We start from the raw sequence: 21,735 nt of genomic DNA on the forward strand, positions 1-21,735 counted from the left end.
CCGTCCACAGAGCTGCACATCCCCGACAACAAGTGAAACAGAAAGTAAAAACAAATTCGGGGAAGTTGCTCCATTACACAGCATATCACTTAGCAGCAGCAGCCTGGACATGTTTCCACTTTCAAACTAAAACTTACATTAACTAATCTTCAGTCCGATAAACACCGACACAAGGTGCCGTAAAGTTCACCTGAGGTCACGAGCGGAGCCAAAACATGTCGCGCGGGTCAAACGCAGGTTTCGACCGACACATCACCATATTTTCACCGGAGGGCCGCCTTTACCAAGTCGGTAAGAAACACATGTACTCCGCAGATTTTACCGAGTTATGCTTTTATATTTGCAGCTACACAAGAGAAGCCTACAGATATCTCAATGTAACATACGTAGATCTACAAATATGGACAGTAACAGACAATATGTAGGCATAACATTTTGGCTAAGGTGGTTAGCCTCCTGGTAATACTTTGGTTGAATGCAGTTAGCATCAAGGTGTGCTCACAAGCTTTTGAATATGTGTTCCTGTTACATCTAAGGTTAACCTTAGGATGACTCGCCCAAAGTCAAATGAAAATTTGCATACGATTTTATAGCTTGAATATCATAAAAGAACCTATAAATTACCTCCAATATATTTTTTTTCAAGTTGTAACTTTGTTACTGATGCTTTGTACGGAGGCCTTAAGTGGACATTTACCTTCGTCTTTTTTAAACTTTGTTCCTCTGGGATATGGAGGCTGTTTTCCTTAATATCTCAATTCATTTGTCTGGAAATCTCTGGATTACAGTGCTGGCTTTGTCAAAAAGTGACTTCAGTTTTCTTGAGTTCTCAACTTTATTATTCTAAGACAGATAGAAACATTAGGTTACTCATAAACTTATTTATGTGCTTGTTTTGTGCATTTCTAGTTGAGGGAATACAATTAGTGATCATCTGATGCTAAGTTGAGGATCTCAAGTACATCTGACATAAACTCATCAAAGGAAACTAAATGTGTGGAAGCATGAGAGTGCAGGAGATACACTGTTTCCATATCAGATCCTGAACTGTTATGTTGGATGATGAACTTTTTATAATCTGTGTTTCACCTGTTTCCTTTTGCAGAGTATGCCTTCAAAGCCATCTCCCAAAGTGGGCTGACATCTGTGGGGATCCGGGGGACAGACAGCGCTGTGGTAGTCACACAAAAGAAAATCCCTGTAAGATGATATGATGCAGAAACACACTTTCACTTGGATGCTTATACGCTTAGTTCAAGCGAAACAGTGACGCTACACAGGAGTCCTGACTCGAGGCTTTTGCTGATCTGACAGTCAAATACATGAACTAGATTCTTTTTGGCAATTCAAGCACTTATGTTACCAAGCTAAAAACGTTTTCCTTCAAGCTATATATTGAGCTTATCTGCACAGCTAATATTACAATTTCTGTTATTTTGTTGTCCAAAATCACACCCAACCTCTTGATTAAAGGGTGCTAAATCTTTGTTTTTGCACCCTTTGTAAATAAAATGTATTTTCTCTTTCAGAGATTAAAACTTCCCACTACATAATAATTTAACTTGCAAGTTAAAAAGTGTCTCTCCTTTTCCTTTCCTTTGCTGTAGGACAAGCTGCTGGACTCCTCTACTGTGACCAACATGTTCAGACTCACCCCACGCATCGGCTGTGTGATGACTGGACAAAATGGTGCTTATATGCATGCATTTTCAAGTGATTGTAATACTTGCCTAGCTGTTTTCATCTTCCCTAAATCACTAATGCTGTATTTCATAAATAATGGGTCATGTGAATCTGTTTTTTGTTAATGAATTTGCTTATGTTGACTTCTACTGGCTCCATCCTCCCTCCTCTGTCTGTTGCAGGGGACAGTCGTTCTCAGGTCCATCGGGCACGAGTGGAAGCAGGAGAATGGAAATATAAGTTTGGCTATGACATCATGGCGGAGGCGTTGTGCCGCAGGTTGGCTGATATCTCCCAGGTGTACACACAGAATGCCGAAATGAGGCCTCTAGGCTGCTGTGAGTACAGGGAATTGAATTCTGTCTTGTGGGCGTCCATGTCTTTGTTCATTCTGCAAATCATGAACATCTGGTCCTTTCTTTTGATTTTTATAAATATAATGTATAAATATAAATATAATAAAAAAGTAACTAGTTCTCTTTAATAGACTTTTTCCTGAATATCAAAAATATGGTTTGCTCGGCCTCTGTCCTCAGGATGATTCCCATAGCAATTCCATATATAATGTTTGTCCCCAAGCTTGTTCACTTTTTTTTACCTCTTTTTCTTCAAATGGTCTGTTTAAAAATTGCTCAGTGCAATGCTTCCTTTGTCTCTCTATCTATTCCTCATTCTTGTTTTCTTCAGGTATGATGATGGTGGCTATAGACCCCCAGCAGGGTCCTGTGCTGTATAAATGTGACCCTGCTGGATACTACTGCGGCTTCAGAGCCACCGCAGTTGGGGCCAAACAAACAGAAGCAAACAGCTACTTGGAGAAGAAACTGAAGAAAAAACCCGAGCTGAGCCACGACAGAACAGTGCAGGTGAAAAGTGGTCTGATTAATCTGTGCTGTTCACCAGTGACTCACAACCTCAACAGGTTGAGAAGAATTTTCATAAGACAGCTTTATTTTTAATCCTGAGCATTGTTTGGCTCTTTAAGTCCTAGGGGTGGGAAGCGAAACCCAGTTCCTGTTGAGAAACAATAAGACATGTTTCAATCCATCAATATTGTTAGTCTTTTTGTTTAATGATTCCCTTATTGATTCTTTACACTGTGCTGGAGCTGCGGGACCTTACTTGACTAGTCTGCCACAGCTATCTTAGTTTAGCAGTTAGATAACGTTTTCTAAGAAAACTCTGATTCAGTAGTTTTACTGAAGAACTGAACTCACAAAGAATTGTACATTACTCTCTCACAGGAGATTCCTATTCAGTACATTCAACATAGTACAAATCTCCTATTTTACCAAAAATAATTAATAAAATAGTGCTAGGTTGATGCTAATGTAAATGGAAAATTGCATTGATATGCTAGCGGTTAGCATACATCGTATAACTTCAGCTTTAGAATAGAATTTTAACTTTCATCACAGAAACATATCACTATTACGTTTTGTAGAGAATACTAGAAACTCCAATGTCAAAATACTTGCAGGCAAATGAAAGAAAAGTTACGTGCAGGCTCATGGCTGGCTTCATAGCCAAAGCAAGGTTCCAAAAAACTTAGAATAATGCTATAACCACTTTGAGACACTAGATGGCCTACTTGAGTCAATAAGATATTACAAAACAGTACATCAGCGTCACATGATGTGCGATTTTTACTTATTTCTGTATATTTACACCTAGAGATATCCTGTGACCAATTACATATTTATTCACTTATAAACTTAAGTTAATGTTGTTGACCCAGAAAACTTGTGAAGCTAATTTTTTAAAGAGAAAACTCACAGGAGGAAGTAATAAGGGAATTGATAAAGAATTGGATCCAAAAGCAGAATCAATTAGGGCATTGAGATTGATAAAATCTTACCAGTGCCCATCCCTGTTAAGTTCAGCAATAATTATTACATAGTGCTATACAACTTTTTTAAAATTTAAGATCTAGTTAACTTAAATTGCAGTTAGTTGCTAAAGATGAGCTAAACCAGAAGTTTTTGCTGCACTAACTATTGTAAATACACCAGATCTTAATCTCTAACAGCAGATTTCTGGTATACATATGTGAGGTGAAGCCTTATCAATAGACAACTGAAAAGTCTGTTACAGAGACATTAATGTGTTTCAGCTATCCAACACACTCAACACACCTTCTTCTTTGCAGTTGGCCATCTCGTGCCTGTCCTCTGTCCTGTCTATGGACTTTAAGGCCACTGAGCTGGAGATTGGTGTGGTCACCAAGGACAGACCAAAGTTCAGGTATTTTTATTGGACAGACTCTTTATTGATTAAACATTATACTCTTTTCCACACTGATGGATATTGGAGATATTTTCCCACTCTGTCTTTTTTGGGGTTAGGGGTTATGTATTTTGAACATCATTCATTCAGATATTTGCTCAATGTTGCTCCCATTTTCTCTCTTCCACTCATCTCCGCCTTGCTTTCTCCTGCAGGACGCTGTCAGAGGAAGACATAGAAGCTCATCTGGTTGCCATAGCAGAACGGGAGTAAAGGTGTCAACACAAACATCAGGCCCCGATTAAGAGCATCCTAGTATTTTGATACCAGTGTGTTACATTCTGTTCAAATCAATTAAAAATTCCATATGTTCGTAGAAAGACCAAGAAACTGTAAATGAAGGACTGATGCAAGTACTTCACCTGAGATTTTCAGTGGAATCACTAAACAGTCAGTTTAATCAAGTGACACAGTCCTCACTACAAATATCTGGTGGCTCGAAACGACCCCTTTATGGTTTTTGAATGGATACAACATGTTTTCCATATTTTTATAATATCAGCCCGGTTGTCATCTTTACACTTGGAGAGTTTCATTAAAAAGTTCATTACAGTCACTGTACACCTCTTTAAAACAGCGGTCATAATAAAATCAATCATTAAAAAAAATAGTTTTTTTTCTGTTTTAATTCATAAGGAACATTTTCAGAAGAGGATTGTTTTTTTCAGCTCTTGATTAAAACCAATTCACGGTCATTCCTCTTGTGAAAAATATCCCCTTTAAAAACTTCCCTCCTTGAACAGCAGGTGGCGCTACTGAACCAGTAAAGCCTGATTTTGATTCACAGACAGCATACAGTCGAAAGAAGAAAATGAAAAAAATTTGAACTTACACTTATTTTGGACAATCATCCATACATAACATGACTGAACAAAAAATTATGTGGTATAAAACCAGCTGAAAGAAAACAACTTAAGCCCTTCATCATGAGTGTCTGATTCACTTCACAGCTTTTACTAAAAATCACTCAATGAGCTGCAATAATTTGTTTCTGTTTTTTACAAACAAAAATGCTAATGAAGTGTTCAAGTATTCTTTTTAGCTTTGGCACCAACTGACATATCATGTGAACAAAGGATCTTTTTATATTTTTCAGTCATTTGATATCTATACTGGTTTGAATGGATGGAAATATCTCAACATACAAACTCAAACTTGTGCATAATTACATTTTTTTTTAATATCACATTAATATAGAGAGAGTGTAGTTTATGGAAGTTCATATTTTATTGCACTGATACAGTAACTGTTAGAGGACATACAGGTACCACAACCCTTATTGAACACCACTGATCCACAGGGCAGCAATTGGGCCAACTCCACAGGACAGGATATTTGTGGACTGTGGAAAGAGTGGATGAGGACTCAGGATTAAGTGTGTCACTTGATCGGAAACTCTCTATTATAGATGCCCTTGTGTTTGGCTATTCAAGTAAATCAGACAATGATATGACATGCACTTTTTATTATGCAGAAGAAGAAGTTCCCTTTTTGATCAATTCTGATTTGTTTCCATGGTTGAATGAGGAGGAAAAAATCGTCAATGGGCGGATTTGTATAGTCTATGAAAAAGATCTGAGATTGAAACTACATACAATCATCAATCACATTTCAAAGCTTATTAAATAAAAGAGAGACAACAATTAAACAGAATTAAAAAGAGTATCACTATTAGTCTGTTATTTCAAACAGTCTTGATACCATCCCAGAATTAATTCTTCCTCAGTACTCTTCAGTAACACTTGCTTCCAATTGTGCGATCAAATATCTTTTCTTTAGACGACCATTAGATGGCACTGTTGTGTCAGCCTCCACCCCCCCTTTCATAATAGATTTCAGTGTTTTTTCTGTGTGCTTTACTATTTGGGGAAAACTATTTTAACCCTTGTAAACAAATTTGCTTCCGAGTCTTCGGACACTGCGTGTGTTTGTCAGATAACCAATCCTGGCCAGACGTCTTGTTATGTATGCATTTGTCTGTGTCATAAGATTTCACCGTGGTGACCCTCAGATCTGAGGAGACTTATCTCTGCCCTGTTAAAATACTGAATTGTGCGTGCAGTCTGAAGAAAAACATGAATAGACAACAGCAGTGTTAGGCAGGTTTTGCTTTATTGATAACAGGAAGACACACACTGAGAAGAAAAATGGTGAAATAACAGGAAAAACTATTTTCATCAAGAGTGATTTAAAAATAAATGAAATGTTATTATATTAACTTTTTAACTTTTTACATCCTTACTAACCTGAAATGCTGCGAGGATGGATTTATCTACATAACAAGAACTACGTTGAATATTTTCTGTTTGATAATTTCAGTTTTTCAGTTTTTTACTCTTTAAATGCTTGTTCTATCAGTGAAGGGTTTTGCCATCAAAGCCATATTTTCTGGCCTGTGGATTCAAATTTCAGCCTTGAAAATAATCCTGAAAAGGCAACACTGAAATCTTAAATATGACTTATGTGACTGCTCTCATTTACTTACTTCTGACACTTATTGGAGGACTGAATGAGGAGTGGATCCCTTTGTTTGTTTGCAGACACAATTAGGATTTAGACTGAGAGGCTTGAACCAGTGACTTAAAGTGAGAGCAGTAAAAAGCTCCGCTAGTCCCCTTAAAGCTACAAGTTCAAGACGATCCTGAGTTACACTGATAGGCCTCTTAACTTAATTCTCCTGTGTCCACTTTATCTGACAGGCAGACGTGTATCAAGTGGGACTTTTGGGGCAGTCGTCAGAGCGGATAAGTTCACAGAATGTGGAGGCTACAGATGATAGGGAGTATTAATGAGCTGAAACAAGAAAACACACACATTGAAACAATATGCCTCTGATGGTACCCAGAATCCAAACTGGCAGTAAGAAAAAAAAAGTTTCAGTGTTTTGTTCCTTGAAGTTGGACCCGTCTTTTTTCTGCCTTGCCTTCTTGAAGTCAGCTGCTCCACATGTACAAAACCTGGAAAAACACAGAAGACAGAAACTCAGTAAGAATCAACAGTATTTCACTTTGTATGAGTACAGAAAGAAAAAGAATCCAGTGATTAGTCCGTCAGCTGTACACACTGTCGCAAGAATCTAACTGGTGGTCATAAAGTTGTATAATAAAGTATGCATATAGTATTATTTTAAAAAAGACAACACTCTTAAAAATCATCAATAAATCAGTGATAGGATGTAAGTTTCACATTCTCAGAACATTATAATTTCAGGAACCAAATCTCAAGACTGGTTTGATTTTTCTCTTTTCTGAATAATTTTGAATCAGTTGGTTTCCAATTTTATTTTTGCAACATTTAACAAATAAAGGTAACACAATTTTGCAACCTCAGCTTAAAGGTAACATGAGTCATATCTTCTTCAAACGAAGAAGATACAGGAACCGTAAGTGAACACTTTTATTTATTTATTTTTTTATAAACGTTTATCTCTTTAGGCAGTGTGCAGACACATTTAGAAAGTTCTTTCTGCAGTACATCTCTATATTTTCCCTACTTTGAATCACTTTTGGCTTTTCTGTTCTGTTTGACTAAAGACAGATTAATAATAAAACTGACTGCATTTCTCCTACCAGTGTAGGTACCTATTGTGGTTTTAACTGAAGACTAATTCAAGCAGCATTTGGAATCCAGCCTGTCACCATTATATGGTTTAACCGGCTACAATATGAAATTTAATGTCACATGAAAATCACCTTGCTTCTGAAGTATTAATTGAAAACCTGAAACAAACTTCACTTTTGGACAATGAGCTGAATTTAACTGTTAGGGCTCAGGAGCTTCATTTGATTATTCCCTGTGGGGTTTTTGAAATTATTGTTTTAAAATCCTTAACTACCAAAAGAAAACGGGGAGTGTGTTCAGTGCGCCTCTTGGTGAGAACACACAACGTCAAAAGGAAACAAAAGATGTAGAATGAGGACAAAAGTGGCATTAACAGCCACAAGGTGTTCAGTTTAAAAATGACCACTGTACCTTCTTTTTTTTTGCACCCTGCATTCCAGAAAGTCTGCCCCCATGTTGTGTTGTTTGTCTGTCATTTAACTTGTGCAGTTTGTGACTGTCTTTGCACCACTTAGCACCTGATCTATGAGGAGCCTCTTTTCATTCTGATGGATTCGTGCTGTTTTGATAAATGATAAAAGTTGAGTTGAAATTAGTTTCATGACACCTCTTGCTGTCCCTCCAGACCCCCTGCTCATCTGATAAGATAGCAGAGCCTGATGATAGGTGGTGACTGCACAAGAGTGCGTGTGATGGGTATGTTTTATTAAAATGCAGTATTATCAGTTTGAGAACAAAATCTATCAGTGGCAAGCCAAAAATGTCCTTAAAGGCCTCCGTCTTTCTGAATGCTAAAGATTTTTTTTTTTGTGCTGCTTGGTGTGAACAGCACTAAGCTCTGTCCGTGCTGCTAATGACTCACCATTAATTAACCAGATGAAAAACAACCTTTTTATTTCTGTCACTTAAGGGTGTTGCTATTTTTTTTATTCCACCCTACTCAAAGAATTTGATTACTTTAATCATGCTTTAATAAAAAATAACTTTTATCCTTTTCGAATACTCTAATTTTATAATTTAACTTAAAACTTCAAATATAGACACTCCAAGTCCTTCTCTTTTTGTCTTTCTAATGTAAACAGTGTGGTTTTGCATGTACCCCATAGACTGTGAAATAAATAGACGTAGTCTCCCCAACGTCACCTGTCTGTTTCTGAAAGAGATTTTTGAAGCAAATCGGCTGCCATATTGAAAGTGACACAGGCTTCGAGTCTCCACACTAACAGCTATAGGAAGCCCGTCGGTCACGTGAGCAGAGCTGGGCATTGGATGAACTTGTGATCTTTATGTCTTCTAAACTGCTGAGTTGGAAAAAATTCAGCCCCCATGCAGAGAAGTGGGGAATGGTTGTATCTAGTTTTATGTCTGTGTGAGAACTGCTTTTTTGGCTTGGTGTGTTTGTAACTTCCAATACATCCAGCCTCAAGCAAACACTTGAGAAACAGCAGATTTACACACTTCCCCATTGTTTCACCGTTTGATCTACCCCCTTTCTAGAGGTCCCAGATATTAGAGGGTCCAATAAAGAGTTTGTCAGTCTTGTTGCTGATGCTGTCAATTGCTTTTGAAGAAAGCAATTGACAGCACTGTTGATTTCTCTCCGTTTCATGAGCAGGAACAAATTCTTCACAGGAGCTTTAATACAATGTCTTATGTTGGTCTTTAACTAAAGGAAACCACATTTTAATCAACTGTCTGACAGAAAAAAGGCAGAATTTGATATAAAATCATGATTTTTTTTTCATTATGCATAGCATGCTCCTGTGAACTCAGTCTCATCTCTGTGTTGTTATAAAACCAGTCAGGTGTTTAGTCTCAACTTGTGCAAATTGTGTTGATCACTGATGCACAACATCAACACTTAACAGGAAGCTGCACACAGAGAAAATAACCACGGGCAGTTCTCTGACCTGTCCTCTTATTTGTCCTAGTGTAGAGTGGAGGAGAAGAGTGGATATAAATTACAGCAGCCCTTATAATTCCTGATGTTGTAGTGAAGTGGCTCACCTCTACCCCGAAGGAGTCTAGTTTTAGTCTCACAGTCAGTCAGACCTTACGAGAACCCAGTCTAAAATGTTCAGAGTTAAACTCTGGTACTTTCTGTGGGTGAGTGTCTGACTGGAGCCTTTCAAAGTCTTTTCAAATGATTGTCAACGTCTTCTGCTGTTTAGAAAGTCTTACAGAGTTTCACACTTAGTTTCTGTTTACATCGTATCATGTGCTTTAACTCCTCGCTGTCTGCGTTGTCTCTCATCGACCTCACCCCTCCATCCATTTCACCTCTCTTTCCTTAAATCTCAGGCCCTGTGGCTCCTTTTTCTGCTTCTCCACTACCTCCACCTGGTCACTTCCTCCTCACCCAGACTCATCTGACTCCTTCTCCTTCCTCCCCTCCATCACCTCCCTGCCTCCTCCCTCCCTGATGTGAAACTCTGACCCTGTGGCTGGTGTCTCCTGGTACTGAGGCTGCCTGCCAAGCTGAATGGGCCCAGAGCATCGGGTAGCCAGGCTGTGTGTGTGTGTGTGTGTGTGTGTGTGTGTGTGTGTGTGTGTGTGTGTGTGTGTGTGTGTGTGTGTGTGTGTGTGTGTGTGTGTGTGTGTGTGTGTGTGTGTTGGGTCACGGCGTGGGGATTATGTGTATGTGAGTGATTGAGGGTGACAGCGGCCCTAGCATTAGGGGCCCTGTGGCAGATTTCGTGGTCCTGTTTTAGACACACTAAGCTGGATTTACCAGCAGCAGTGTGTCAGCAGTGATGCAGCCTGCCTGGACCTCCTACAGAACACACACACACAAATACACAGGGCACAAGTACACAGGGCACAAGAACACACACACACACACACACAAACACACACACACACACACACACACATACACACACACGTAGACCCTGGTCACCTGTAACCCAACCTATCTACCTGCAACCTGAATCATCCCGTCATCCCCGTCTCTCTCTGCATCACTGACTTAAGACAGTTGTAATATCATCATGCTTTGAAAGTTTCTTGTCTTTAAGTTTCTTCTCTCTTTTCTTCAAGTTATCACACAGGGAACCACTTGACTCTGTCAAACATGCACATACTGCAACAAACCACAAGCATCACCCATCTCCCTACAACATAAGACTGAGCCCAGACACACAGAGAAACTAAACTTTTTGCAGCTTTGACTTTAATTAATGGTCTTATTATTGATAAAAAAAAATAATAATTAAAAAAGATATCTGACAGTAAAATCCATTTATGCACACACAAGTTGTAATTTTTAAAAGCATTTTAAGACATTTTTATACATTTTAAAGGAGACCCAAGACTCAATTTTATCAGATTTCTCATCATATTTTTTAGAGTTGTAGAAATGATGGACCAAGAATAATTGAATAAAACAAAACCAGGGTTTTTTTTTTGTTTTTTGTTTTTTAAGAACAATGAAGTATCAGGTATAAATGTAGTGTTTAAAGAAAGCAAAGTGAGGCTTTAGCACGTTTGGGAGGGCAGGTGCTTCTTGTGCAGAGGCTCCAGTCTCTGGTTCGACTGGGCTCAATGCATGGTCCCAACATGGATTGGTGCATTTTGCATTTGGTTCATGTGAACCATTCCCCCAGACTATTCAAAGTTTTCTGTTTCTCTGACTTTCCAGAGCAACAAACTATAACCTCCAGGAGCAAAGGGCAGTTTATACACATCACTTTACTTAACGCTCTGTGGACCTTGTTTGCAGTCCTGACAAGCAACTCAAGAAACACAGATGGAGACTAGGAAAACATAATTCAAGGGTGGTTGTTGGCTGTGAGCTCATGCAAACATTTTAAGAGACGAATTAAAATCTAAAGTAAAATCTTTGTTAGAAGACTACACATGGGTTCTTTACTCTCAGAGTTCTCCTGATGCTACTCAAGCTGCAAATGAAAACGACTTTTGGATTTGCTTCTTTCTTAACCTCCAAAGACCCCAGCTTTTGTCTGGTGTGCATTTTTTTTCTCATTTTTTTCCCTTGCTATTTGTGATAAGTAAGACCTAATAGGTATAATAACTGAACTTGGTCTGTGTTCAGGAAGATTAGTCATCTATGTTGGGAGTTTTCTGTTTGGTTGTTAGTTATTAGTGTTATTGTATATTTCACTAAAAAGGCTGTTATGTTGTGACATCACCAAAAAATGATGTGGGCAGTGTCCCCATATGTGGCTAATTGGTCAAAGTTTAAAAAAAATGGAGTACCATGGGTCTGACAAGCAGAGATGTCATGTTCACATATGTGGACGCTGGGTCTAAGGAGGTTAAAGAACTTGAAAGACCTCCTTAGACCTTGGTCTCAGCAGCTTCTCTCTTTTTTCTAAATGTCAGAACTGTACAACAAAAAGGAATAAAAGGATAAAAGAAAAAAAAGGATAAGTTCAGTACAAAGTTGTAAAAGAACCTGAACTGAAAAATGTCAGTGTTGGCTTCTCTTCAGATTACTTGTAGGTAGATACATTATGATGTGGATGTTGTACCTGATAGATGAATGATCCAGTTAGTTTTGTTAAACGTTTTCAAGTTACACCAATTATTTCATGTCTGTAATGCCACTCATTGTTTGTTGAAAACTTTGTCGCTGCCTGTCTCAGCCAGGATTCTCTTAAAAGTTTAACATTTTAGTCTCAACGCGCTTCTCCTAGTTTGGTAATGATATAGATATAGAATAAAATAAAGAAAGAAATTAGAGCCAAAACCTTGTCCCACAGACTTTTTAGTTTCCTTGAGAATCTGAGGATAGAAGTGACTGAACCACTTGATGCTTAAGTGCAGTAACTTCACAGCTGAAGTGCAGGCAGGTAGGAGGGTAGATAAGCTAATCTGTATTTTTCTAAAAGTGAATCAGATGAAATGTTGGATTGCCTTGTCCTGACTGATCGATCAGGGACACATGCAAACATGCTGCCAAGTGAAAGTGTGAGATGGTATGAAAAGTGTTCTTTATGATTCCAGTCTATTCATAAGCCTCTGCAGTTTTCAAATCACACTTTTTGCATCTGACTATTGTTCATTATAGCTCCTCTACAGAGAAATGCATGCTGGGTAAATTGCTGTATATGTGTGGTCACACAGAGGGTATGTGAGGCCACTGTGGCCCCTGTGAGTCCACACACACACACACACACACACACACACACACACACACACACACACACACACACACATTGCAGCTTTCTTTGTGTGACTTGTGCACTTCTGAATGTTTATGCGAACACCTTTGTCCATTAGCGAGTGTGTGTGTGTGTGTGTGTGTGTGTGTGTGTGTATGTGTGTGTGTGTGTGTGTGTGTGTGTGTGTGTGTGTGTGTGTGTGTGTGTGTGTGTGTGTGTGTGTGTGTGTGTGTGTGTGTGTGTGTTTGCGTGTGTGCCTGCTCCCAGATCTCTGTTACAGCCTGTCCATTGTGAAGGCGAGTGTTGAGCAAGATCCTGACCCACCGGCGGGTACTAATCAGACGCATTCCTCAGGATTAAACGGCCAATTAACAATAAGAGAACCATTGTAGCCCTGTCTCCCTGTGCGTCACAGTTAAAAAGGTTTTGTGTGTGTCGCAGTGAGTGAGTGTGTGTGTGTGCTGGGTAATGTGTGTTTATGTGTGCAAGGTGCTTTAACTATTCAAAATGCACTCTTTGTGATTTTCCACCAGCTTGTTGCACTTGTTAGTTGCACTTCACAGAGATTTGAGCAGTTGTTTCATATAAAAAATTAAATATTTGTAATCTAATGCAAAAGCAAGGTGAAAAAATGTGCATTTAAGTTCCTGCGTGTGAAGTAATTGCTGCAAATCACAAGGTGTGTGTGTGTGTATGTGTGTTAACAAGGTTCTTTAAATGATGCAAGTAAATCCAGAGTTTGTCGAGTGCACCTGGACTTTAAACACATCTACAGATCCATTAATAATATAGTGAAGAATATTTTTGTTTGCACTTAAGTGTTCTGCAAATGGTCTTAGCAGCATGTTTGCACACAGTGGGGAATGGTGTCTTCATAAAGATGCTCATGTGTGTGTGTGTTTGTGAGTGTGTTTTTGTGTGTCTGCAGAGTGGGTATATGCATCAGTGTGGCACGTGTCGGAGTGTGGCAGAGGATTAGTGAGGCTCAGGGCCTGTTGCTCCACTTCCATGATTACTACTGCTGTCTACTGCCATATGGGGTGGGTGGGGGTGCAGGTGGAGGCGGGTGGCAGTGGGGGGTTGCAAGCTACTGTATTGGACTACATACACACACACACACACACACACACACACACACACACACACACACACACACACACACACACACACACACACACACACACACACACACAGAGTTCTTCATAGAGCAGCTCATATAAAACCATGCATGAATGCACGCATACTTTGTTTAACAAGCTGAAGATGAAGACTCTGTACATGTGTGAATGCAATAAGACTGTCCATTAAAAACAAATTAAGCAAATTTTTGCTTTTGTAAAGTTTCCATAAAGTTTGAATTTAAAAAGTTGATGTTGTTAGCCATTACACTTTGAATCATCTGAATGTCACAGTTGTTTCAATAATCTTCAGATTTGATCATGTTCTGCCATATTGATAATAGAAACACGGGTGTTGCACACAGAAAACAGAAAATGGTTTTGAACCAAATCTGCAAAATGCAGCATGTGTCCTTATTTTAAGACGACTAAAACTCTGATGATTTCCTAAATTAACAAGATTTATAATAATTTATATTTGTGATAATAATTCAAATTAGACTGTCATAATTGTAATAAGTAAGAAAATAATAAGTAATATTTAAAAGTCATAAAAATATAAGTTTAAAAAAAGAAAAGAAAAAAAAAGTACCTATCAGATGGTACCAGGAAAAACACTTCATGTTAGTTTAGCTGAGAAAATGAAGATGAAACAGCTTTCATAAAAGTAAAAAAAAAATGTTAAAAGCAATTTTCATCATACAGATTGTACAAAAAGTAAAAATCTTCCTCTTAGATGAGAAAATCTCCTGACATCAAAGCTATAATGTAGCAAGTTTGGATAATTGTTTGGATATGTGACTAAACCTGAACTTGCTCTGCTAATTGAGCCTAATGTGTATGAGTATGAGAGCACGAACAGGTGTTAACCTGCTAAACCCCAGACAGTGATCAAGGAGGGGGCTAAATGATGACATACTACACACTCACACACACACTCACACACACCCAACCTGCTGCTGTCTGCAGCGGATTAGAGGTCTGTCGACCCTCAGAAGACAGCAGGACACACACACAACCGCAGCAGGGGGTCTACTGTCTGTGAAATTGATGAAGATGCTGGCCAGACGTTACTCACAGATGAAGTCATGGATAGACTGATTTATCTGATGGGCACAATAAACCACAGCTAAATGTCTCTTTACAAATGACTCTGAAACATGTTGCAAAAAAAACTGTGATACGTTTATAATAATCACTGACAACATCTGTGCTTCTGGAGAAATTTAAATCTTCTGGGTGTATTATTTCTGATGATTTGTCCTTAAATCAGTTTATTCATACAGGGAGACATAGTTCCTTTTTAGGGTTCAAGCCTCCAAGTTATAGAATAGAAAGTTTAATCAAAACAAACAAATTATTTATGACAACTGTTTCTGCTTGGAAACTCGCTGAACAGATGATTTAAATCAAGGTTTAAAGATTTTATCTCAGACTGGAGCTAGGGAGAGATGACACAAGTAAACCTCTCGTGCCTCAGAATTGGTGGATCGAACTGGTTGTAATTTTCTGTGCAACGCCAGGCCGTGAGCCTGCAGTATTTAGGGCCGTATCCACAGGGGTGGCTAGGGGTTGCATGGGCCCCTTTGAAAGCTGATTGGCCATCAAAAGATCCACTCCAAAAGGTGGCATTAATCAATCAATCTTTATGTGTTTTGCACAAAAACTGTATAATCAATGGATGTAATCTCCCCGACGTCACCACATCTGTTTCTGAAACAGATTTTTGTTTCGGCCATCTTGGCAGTGACGCAGGCTCTGAGTCTCCACACTAACAGCTATAGGAAGCCTGTCAGTCACATGAGCTGAGCTGTGCCTCTAAACGGGCGAACTCCCGATCAAAATATCTTCTAAATTGTTAAAATAAAAGGAGTTAAAAATTAAAAATCATTCGCCATGGAGTGTGATAGTGAAATGTGTATTTCACTTCTTGTACTTCCAGAGCCAGCCTCAAGCGGACACTCGAGAAACAGCAGATTTTATCCTTTTATCTCATATCTGTAGACAGGAGGTTGCCGCTTGGTTTTGCACCCAATCTAATGTTAACTCAACACATTTCATAAAAAGAGCAGATCTGGACTTGCAAATTTTATATGCTAATGCTAAACCATGTTTGATACTTATGATTTATGTTTTTTATTTATGTTTATATTGATTAATGTTAAGATATACTCCTTGGCTGTGTTTTAACAGGCTGCTGTTAAGATTTCTGTGCATTCAAGTGTTCCACATTTTGTATAAAACTGAAAGAATCTTCACACGTCTATTTCATAAGATAGGAGTGAAGAGGAAGATCAGTCCATTAGAAATTGCAAGAAACACTTTGACACTGTTTTTTTTAAAAGACATTAAATGACAGTGTTTCAAAAAGATGATTTTGAGCACTAAAGAATTAAGATTGGAAAGAGTGTTAATTACTATCGTATTATATAATGTGTGTTATTTCTGGTAGCCGAGGAAAACTAAAATAAATAGGAATTTGACCACTGTTAGGTGATCTGAAGTTACAAGTTAAAGTGTGTGTATATATATATATATATATATATATATATATATATATATATATATATATATATATATATATATATATATATATATCAAAACAAAAGTTAAGGTTGATATGCAGCACTTACATAAGTGCCATTCTAACATCAGCTATTAACACAGTACAGATAATATTCAGCATTAGAAAAACAACATTAAGGGTTTACTGGTGAAGTTACTTTTACTCGTGTATGTTCAAAGATAATCCAGTGAGTTATATATATATTTCTAGACTGTATATAGTTTGTACTGTTATGTAGTTCTGTATTAAGTAACCGCAGCCTGAGTTTATCTTTAGCCCAGACTCATGATGGACATCTGACAACCAAAGGTCTACAAAGAGGACACAAACACACACACACGCCCCTACACAAACATGCACCAACTTATGCATTTACTAATGGTATGTAATGGCAGACAGACCATTTGATATAACCTGTACACAGTATAGGACCTCCATACGGCCCTTTTTGTGTACGTGGAGGACGAGGAGTGCTGTGCAGAGTGACACATGGCCTGGCCCAGTCTCATGCACTGTAATCCTCACATCAATTTAATGGGGAGTTAACACACACTGACCTCAATACACACACACACGCACACACACACACACACACACACATGCACACACACACTGTTCCTAACTTTGCAAGCATATAACCAGTTGCAGTAAAATTGCACTTTAAAAATATCAAACCAATTTCATTTTCAAATAGAAGCATATCAGTAGTTGAACTGAAGCTGAAATTCAATCAAGACAAAATTTACAGAAGACCCTTTTTTCAGACCCACCCCCCTCCCATGCCCTCACACCCCTCCCCACACACACACATACACACCCTCCCCATCTGTTTCTCTCTCTCCTTTCTGCCCTGTTTTATCATCACGCTCCTCTACTCTTCCTTCACTTCGACCCACCCCGTCTCTAACTTTCCACCCAGTTCCTTCCAGTTACATTTTTTCTCTCCACCAGTTTCTGACACAAAGCAGCACATGCCTCCCTCCTGCTCCGTGCCCCTCTCTCCTTCTCTCTTACACACACAAACACACACACACACCATTGTGACCCTTCTCTCTATTGCTTTCTCTGAGCTCCATTTCTTCCCATAATGCCCATTTACCTTATCAATCGTGATCAATCCAGCCTGAGAGCTGAAGGTTTCTGCTCCCTGTCTGTGTGCAGCGAGCGCTCGGTTCTCTCCATCCACCCTTCCTCTGTCAATCTGGCCACAAACCCCTCTTTCCTCCCTTTATCCCGAGGTAAGATACTTACTTTTCAGATAAAGCATATTATGATAAATCGGCTGAACTCTGTGCGTGTGTGTGTATGTGTGAGTGTGTAACTGTCACACACACTCACACACACATAAGCACACAGTGTGCACACAGAGACATACAAAATACAGTGTGTGTATCGAACAACATGATGTCAGAGGTATTTAACAGCTGGTAAAGTGTTTGTGTGTTCATACACAGTGTGTATGTGTGTGTGAGAGTGTGTAGGAGTCTAATGGGATGTGATGTCATTTAAATTAACATGAAAACACAAATTTTGATAATAAAGAGTCCTCACTTTCCTCCCCGTTTTCCTCATGCATGTAAACAGACATGGGACAACAATGAAATGCACATAACCACAAACAGTTTGCCAGAGGGGATTCTGGGAAAGATTTGCCTGATTTCATTCAATTAACTACAAAAGGGACAAAACGTGGGGTATCTTAAAAAAGAATGAGCCTGCACACTTTCTCAGAAAGGGGATTACGTTGTTGATATTCTGCACTGAAATTAACTTCAATTTCAATTTTGAATCCATTTTTTTCAGTCTTGATCTATTGGAGTGATGGGACACTGGATTGTACAGTGGAAGACAGATAAGATATTAAGCAAAGAAGATTGCGTCTTTTATTTTTATTTTTCACTTTTTGGTTATATTTTTCTGGAATATGCCTCTTTGTTCACAGAAGGACAAATGGAAACAGGTCTGCTAATGAAATGGGATGACAGAAATAGTGGAGCATATGGGCCAATGTTCTGCTGCAGAGTGGGACGGAAGTTCAGGTCAACAAGGGGAATAAAAGAGTTTGGAGAAAATGAAAACTAAATGAAAATACAATAGCTATGTTTGCCTCTGGAGATGTGTGCGTGCTTGTTTCAAAATGGGATGTTTGTGAAATGTTTGTGTGTGTGTGTGTGTGTGTGTGTGTGTGTGTGTGTGTCTGTGTGTGTGTGTGTGTGTGTGTGTGTGTGTGTGTGTGTGTGTGTGTGTGTGTGTGTGTGTGTGTGTGTGTGTGTGTGTGTGTGTGTAGGAGTCTAGATTAGATGCAATAAGCCTCTTATGTGCTGGTTGTCCTTAATTTGCGTCTGCTCTGGGTCCTAGTGCGTCCAAACTACAAGCAGCCCTTCATCACTATTCCCACACAAACAGCACAAACATCACGTCACACAAATATAAACACAACAGCTTGATCTAGATCTTAATGCATGAAAAGATAATGAATATGGTTGTGCATGCATATGATATTAGTTTTATGTGTATGCAAAAGACCTGTACATTTAAACCTATAAAAATCAGCTGTCCTAGGGGTAAAAGAATGAAAATTGTCATCAGAAATAAAAGATAGAAAATAAATTGAATTAAAATGAAATGAAATGAAATAAAATAGATTAATCAGACAAAAAAGAGGCCATTAATTCTCAGGTATTTAGGATAATTTGGGGATCATTCATTGCAGTGTGTTACAAATAACATCTGCTTTATGTTCCAATCTGTGTTTCTTATCTTTCTGAAAAAAAACTGTAGGCTAATCAGGTTTGGCAGAATTTACACAAAGTAAATTCAAAATAAAAATTTGCTTTTAAGGGTCTATTCCAACATCTAAGAACCACTTTTTCTGTGATAAAGCTTCTAGGGAACTTATAAAAGTCTCATAGTTCTCGAATAATTCAAAGTATTAATATGATTCAATATTTTAATAACTTTAGATATGTAAAGCAATAAAAAAAACGTTTTTTTCCGACAAATTAAAAGGTTACTTTTTTCTGACCAATAGTATTCATCATGAATGCTTCAGTGAATAAAGTAGATTTAGGTTTTTTTCCTCCTTTATTGAAGCATAAATAGCTGTTTCCTACTGAAAAAAAGATATGCTAAAGTCGCCTTATGCCGTTAACAATAGGCCAACGACAATTTTGTTTTTATTTCGATCGCTACTTTTCAAAATTTTGCGAAAAACGTTGACAAAAATGTGTACTTGAAGAAAGTGGGTAAATATATAGCGAGGAATAGGAAGCTACATTTCAGAATCAGGCCTACGTAATTAAAAAAAAAAGCCTTCATCACACTCTGAGAGAAGGCACCGCAAGAACCGTGCGCGTGCACACCAAGGTCACGCGCTGTGTCGCGCGCTCAGAGGCATATCGAAGGTCTGTGGCTGCTAGCGCAGTGTGTTTTTTTCACTGTCTCGAGACATTTTTGTCACCATAGCTAGCTTGCTCCTCTGTCTTCCCCGGCTCCACAACACTGAACACTCAACGCGAACACGCATGCGAGCACGACAGGAGTCCACTCAAGACAGGTGGTATTCAAATGTCGACACACACACTCACTCACACACACATAGCTACATATACACAGGGGCCTCTTTTTTCACTCACTCAAACTGCGACACACACTTACCTGAGCAGGTGAAGCCTCATTCGCAGTTTCACACACGCTGGTTAAAGTCTCTGCCGCTCTCTGTGTGTCTTTATATCTCCGCTTTGGCTTTACACGGCTAGATAAACCCCTTATACAGTTTGGGCTGTAGCTACATGGGTCTGTGTGTGTGTCTCTGCTGTGTGTGTTTGTGTGTGTGTGGATTTTAAACTATAAGAAATCCGATTCAATTAACAAGCGCAGAGAATCGGCTTTGGACACTGTGAAATTGTCTGGATGGCACAGGCCGAACGAGCGCAAAGAGGAGAGACAGAAGAGGAAAAACTGACACGAACACACCGAGTACAAAACAAAGAGGAGAAACAGAGGCCTCGGCCAAAGTATCGTTTAGAAAAGTGAACAACAAACCAAAAATAACCAGAGTTCACACTGACAGTATGGGCCTTTATGAAGGGCTGTCGGACAAAATCAGAATCTTAGCATTCATTTTTGACAAATAAAGCCTAACTGTTGGAGCTAGTTTAGATTATTTTATAGAAAACTTTTCAGCCATTCATCATTTTATATCAATGGATATTTGGACTTTTTTATTTGGTTAGAATAATAATAAAGTAAAATAAGAAATAAATTCCATATATATTTTGTAATTTTCGGAATGAAAAAATGACTTCCCCAAACTTTGTGATTCACCTCGACATGATCACACGATTTTTTTTTTTTAATTTATATCTAAGCCATATAATAAAAACTGAAAATAAAGTAGCAACACATTATTATTATTATTATTATTATTATTATTATTATTATTATTATTATTGTTGTTATTATTATTATTATTATTATTATTATTAGTGAATGAGCTGAATGAATGGATGAATGGACTGGAGGGAGCATGTTGGGGATCAGAAGGGGATTTAATTGCAGAACAACGCGCTCTTTGTGCTGCTTTTAATCCGCCCTGTACCCCCTTCTCCGCCCCTCTGTGGCTCTACCTCTGCCTCCTCACTCCAGCGGGGTCGTCTAATTATTCTTGGAGGCCAGTTTTGAAAATAGTTGGTAACAATAGGACTTTTTTGACTTTCGGTAAAAGACTCGAAAAGATAGCTGAGTTGGTTTTCGACGCTTTGTAACATCAGAGAAGACGAACTTTATCCAAGTTTTCTGTTCAAACCAAACTCTCAAAGGGATTTTAGAAATCGTAAGAACTCGAGTCTTGCCAAGTTTTGGATATTTTATTTGAAATAACTGTTTTCCTGACCAGCCTCAATTGGTTTTATGTAAACCAAACAGCATCAGGTGTCAGTGTTTGATCAAGCTGCTTGGATTATCCCAGAAACTTGGACATAAAACATATAAATCGAACCTGAAAAACGATCATCTTCAGAACTTTTAATTTACGACCGCAAGCCCAAAATGAATATTTGACAGTCCATGCGCGTGTGTATTCACATGAACGCGCCTAAGTTAGAGAGAGAGGGAGAGGGAGAGAGAGAGAGAAAGAGAGGGATGGAGGGAGGGGGAGAAGAGGGAGGGGGAGAAGAGGGAGGGAGGGCTCTGGGTGTCTACTTGGGTAAGAAGTTACTTCTAATTAGCCAGCCTCTTCTTGCTCGCCTCACTTGTCCACTCTGCAGATCCGGATCCTCTCCTCTCAGGGACCACTGAGACTTTTCCCAGCATCATTCAGACTGCGGACAACAGAGCTGTAGAGGAACCTCTGATTTTTTGGAACATTCCTCCTGACGCCGTCGGTGCGCACCGC

The 21,735-nt window shown here is 38.7% G+C and overlaps 1 protein-coding gene across 1 annotated transcript; it reads left to right on the top strand.

Moving 5' to 3' along the window:
• Nucleotides 1-50: 50 nt before the first annotated feature.
• On the top strand, nt 51-4,545 carry LOC141798009 (proteasome subunit alpha type-6-like). Its single transcript, XM_074679768.1, has 7 exons — nt 51-291; nt 1,106-1,200; nt 1,608-1,689; nt 1,866-2,021; nt 2,371-2,549; nt 3,833-3,927; nt 4,125-4,545. The coding sequence occupies exons 1-7, from the start codon at nt 216-218 to the stop codon at nt 4,180-4,182; spliced, it is 741 nt and encodes a 246-aa protein (XP_074535869.1). The 5' UTR covers nt 51-215; the 3' UTR covers nt 4,183-4,545.
• The last annotated feature ends 17,190 nt before the right edge of the window (nt 4,546-21,735 follow it).

This window comes from Halichoeres trimaculatus, unplaced genomic scaffold (genome assembly GCF_033239565.1).
Source record: "Halichoeres trimaculatus isolate MK-OKI-2021-1 unplaced genomic scaffold, fHalTri1.1 fHalTri1_scaffold_9, whole genome shotgun sequence".
Lineage (NCBI taxonomy): Eukaryota > Metazoa > Chordata > Actinopteri > Labriformes > Labridae > Halichoeres > Halichoeres trimaculatus.